This window comes from Austrofundulus limnaeus, unplaced genomic scaffold, assembly GCF_001266775.1.
Source record: "Austrofundulus limnaeus strain Quisiro unplaced genomic scaffold, Austrofundulus_limnaeus-1.0 Scaffold303, whole genome shotgun sequence".
Taxonomy (NCBI): domain Eukaryota; kingdom Metazoa; phylum Chordata; class Actinopteri; order Cyprinodontiformes; family Rivulidae; genus Austrofundulus; species Austrofundulus limnaeus.
In genome coordinates this window covers 123,557-126,540 of record NW_013952705.1, presented here as the reverse complement: position 1 = coordinate 126,540, position 2,984 = coordinate 123,557, and the positions used below count along the sequence as shown (strand labels likewise).

The window sequence follows — 2,984 nt, the reverse complement described above, 5'->3', positions numbered from 1 at the left end:
ATAGTATTTAAATGTATGCCTGAGAAACACATAACATTGGCCCTTTAAAATACAAAAATATTAAATTGTGAATATAAATTCATTACAATGGGTAATAGTTTGCATTTCTAGCCAAACATAGTATTGGTAGTGCTCTACTTAAAAGTCTTGAAGGACTTGAGGGAGAAATTAAAACTAAAACTAAAGCACACTAAGGATCTGCAGCAGAAAAAATAAAATAAAATAATCATACAAACATAAACTAAACCAGTCATGCGAAAGACTCATTGCCAGTTTTTGCAAATGATAGCAGTTGCTGCCGCCAAAAGTGGCCGAACCAGTTATCATACTTAGAGAACAATTATTATTATTATTATTATTATTTTACATAGGGCCAGGTCTATGGGGATGAATAACGAACCCATATGAGTGGGGGCTTCATAAGTGGGACCATTGCTCTCCCCAAAAAGTCTGGTCTTTATACAAAGCTTTGCATCCATTGGATGAAGGACACAAGGTTAGAAACACAGGGCCAGGTTAGTTTTAAAATACAWTTTTTAAACCTTTAATAAATGAAGTTATCATTTAAAAGGTTATCTTTATCTGATATTTGTTTGACGATCTAAAATTTGAGAGCAAAAACAGAAAGCGCTGTAATTTTTCACAACTCTATATAGTATATACACTGAATATTCAGGTTTTTTTATTAGTAGTCTACCTCAGTACTTAAAACACCCTGCTACTATAACTGTTTTTCTATCATCCTACTTTGTGTTTAATCATGTATCTGACTGTGTGACGTGTTCTCAGTATGAGCACATGATCCAAGCTCTACATTTAGTGCTCCTCCAGCAACAAACAGGTCATTAACACTTGAACCTGCCACCTGGCTTTGTAAATGCACAAAGCTTTTGCGAGCAGACTGCAGAGCCCTGGAAAAGGCATCATCTGGAAAGCAAATGAGATGAAAAGCTGTTTTTTTCCCCTCTCTCTTTTTTTTATCTCGTGAAGAAAAGAGATACAGCTGAGTCAAGAACGCACTGCCGCAAACACAAAGGGAGAACTTAGAGATACAAAATCTGAAGAGCTGAAGAGTAAATGCACTTTTGCTGCTGGAAGGAGCAAGGAAAAAAAGAGACTGGTGTCAGGAACGTGAAGAATGGATATGAAGGCTGAAAGGCACAGAGACAGCAAATAAACTAATATTTCCTGAGAYTCACAAAGAAGAAGATACTAACTGAATATTACACAAATGACAAGTCTGTTCTTTTTTCTTTTATAATAGATATATATCTAATGGAGCATGTCTTATACTTGCTTTTATTATCCAAACTCAATCTGCCTATGTGTGTGGGTTAGGACTGGGCAGAGTTAGACAATGCAATGCATTTTCTTACAGTTATAAATCAATTGCTAAAAAATATACAATAGGTTTAAGTTAACATCAAAACACCCTGCCTTACGGTTTCATTCATGCAAACACGTAAACAAAGTAACACTCAGGCGGTAACTGTACCTGCAGGGCCCTCAGCACCACCAGCTGGATCATCCCTCTGACGTTTCCTTCCTGTGACATAGATCGACGGAGCGTCTCCATGGCTGCATGATTGGAGCGCCCCAGAAGTGACTCCCCGTTTACGGCTACGAGCTGGTCATTAATGTGGAGACGCCCATCCTAAACACAAAAACTCTTTTTACTTTAAACATGAGCAAAAGTACCATTATTAAAAAAAAGGCTCATTTCCATCACAGCCTCCAAATCAATCAGGAAACTCCATCAAAGCTCATTTTGATTATTCCCAGTTTTTTTCCAATTGTTTATGCGACTGTGACACAAACAGATGCAACAGTGTCTAAGACTACGTTAACACTGCAGGTTTTAATGCTCAGTCCTGATTTTTTTATTTTTTAAAATCCAATCTTTTGGTGTGAACGTTCACATTACATTTTAAATGTGTTAAAAGTTATTGTTCGATCAGAGCCGATTAAATAATTATCTGACGTTTGTTTAGTTCTATGTTTATATCTGAACCTGCCTCTGACCAATGCTCCGGTGAAGCTTTTTATTTTTGGAACAAAGCCACGAACTGGAAATAAAGTATCGACCGAGTAACTTTAGGATCGATACGCTCCACGATTGACTCGCAGGGTTCCTACAGTTTAAAGCAAGTTAAATTTAAGATGTTTTAATGCCAAGTGAAATTAAATTTAAGACCCTTTTCATYATAAACACAAATGACAAAAAAATAAAAACTGTAGCAGCAACTCATGAATCAAAGTATTTCCGGTTGAAGTATTCAAATATTTTTCTAAAAGACCAATTGTTTTTATCCATATCTAACTGCTTTTTTGTCAAACATAGCAAAAACATTCTTAGCAGTCACTTTAATGACCCAACATTTGGAGTTTTAGGACCCACAGAGGGGTCTTACCCAATTTGCTGTAGATGAAACCTTAAAGTGCCGGTGACATCAAAATCTGTATGAAAAGTTAATGCATTTTTTTTGGAAAGACAACATTATTAACATAGTACAAAAATAATTTCACATTGCTCAGATGGACAGTTGTTGAGATATTTGCATGTAAAATAAAAGGAAGTGATGTCAAAGGGGAATGTCTGCATGTGAATTAAAAAAATGTTACCAATAGTGCTGGGCGGTATACCGTTTTGTACTGAATACCGGTTTTTATTTTTGTTATATGAATTTTTTGAATACCGGACATTCCGGTTTAAATAGCGGAACGTTTCGTCGCGGCCGCCAGTGAACTGTTGTTTCCCGGGGGACATTTTTCCTTGCTGCACCGCTATGTGCGTTAGCATGCTAATGTTTGGAGCAGCTAGTTGCAGCCGCGGGTGGCGATTCCACTGCTTATATTGACTGGGGTTTAAAAAAACATCCCGTTTTCGGCATCGCTGAAAGTAGTAAACACCTCTTCAGTGACGTGCACAGTTAGATTTAACGCGGTTAGTTAATATGGAGACGTTATGCTGATGGAGACTTAAC

At 37.0% G+C, this 2,984-nt stretch overlaps 1 protein-coding gene across 2 annotated transcripts in view; it reads right to left on the bottom strand.

Annotated features, from left to right (window-relative positions):
• LOC106526992 (partitioning defective 3 homolog B) overlaps nucleotides 1-2,984 on the bottom strand; it is a 120,564-nt gene that overhangs the window by 14,321 nt on the left and 103,259 nt on the right. For both annotated transcript variants that reach the window (XM_014021736.1, XM_014021738.1), the window contains one exon: nucleotides 1,496-1,654. In XM_014021736.1, coding sequence (XP_013877190.1) covers nucleotides 1,496-1,654 — 159 coding nt within the window. The remainder of the gene's footprint in view (nucleotides 1-1,495; nucleotides 1,655-2,984) is intronic.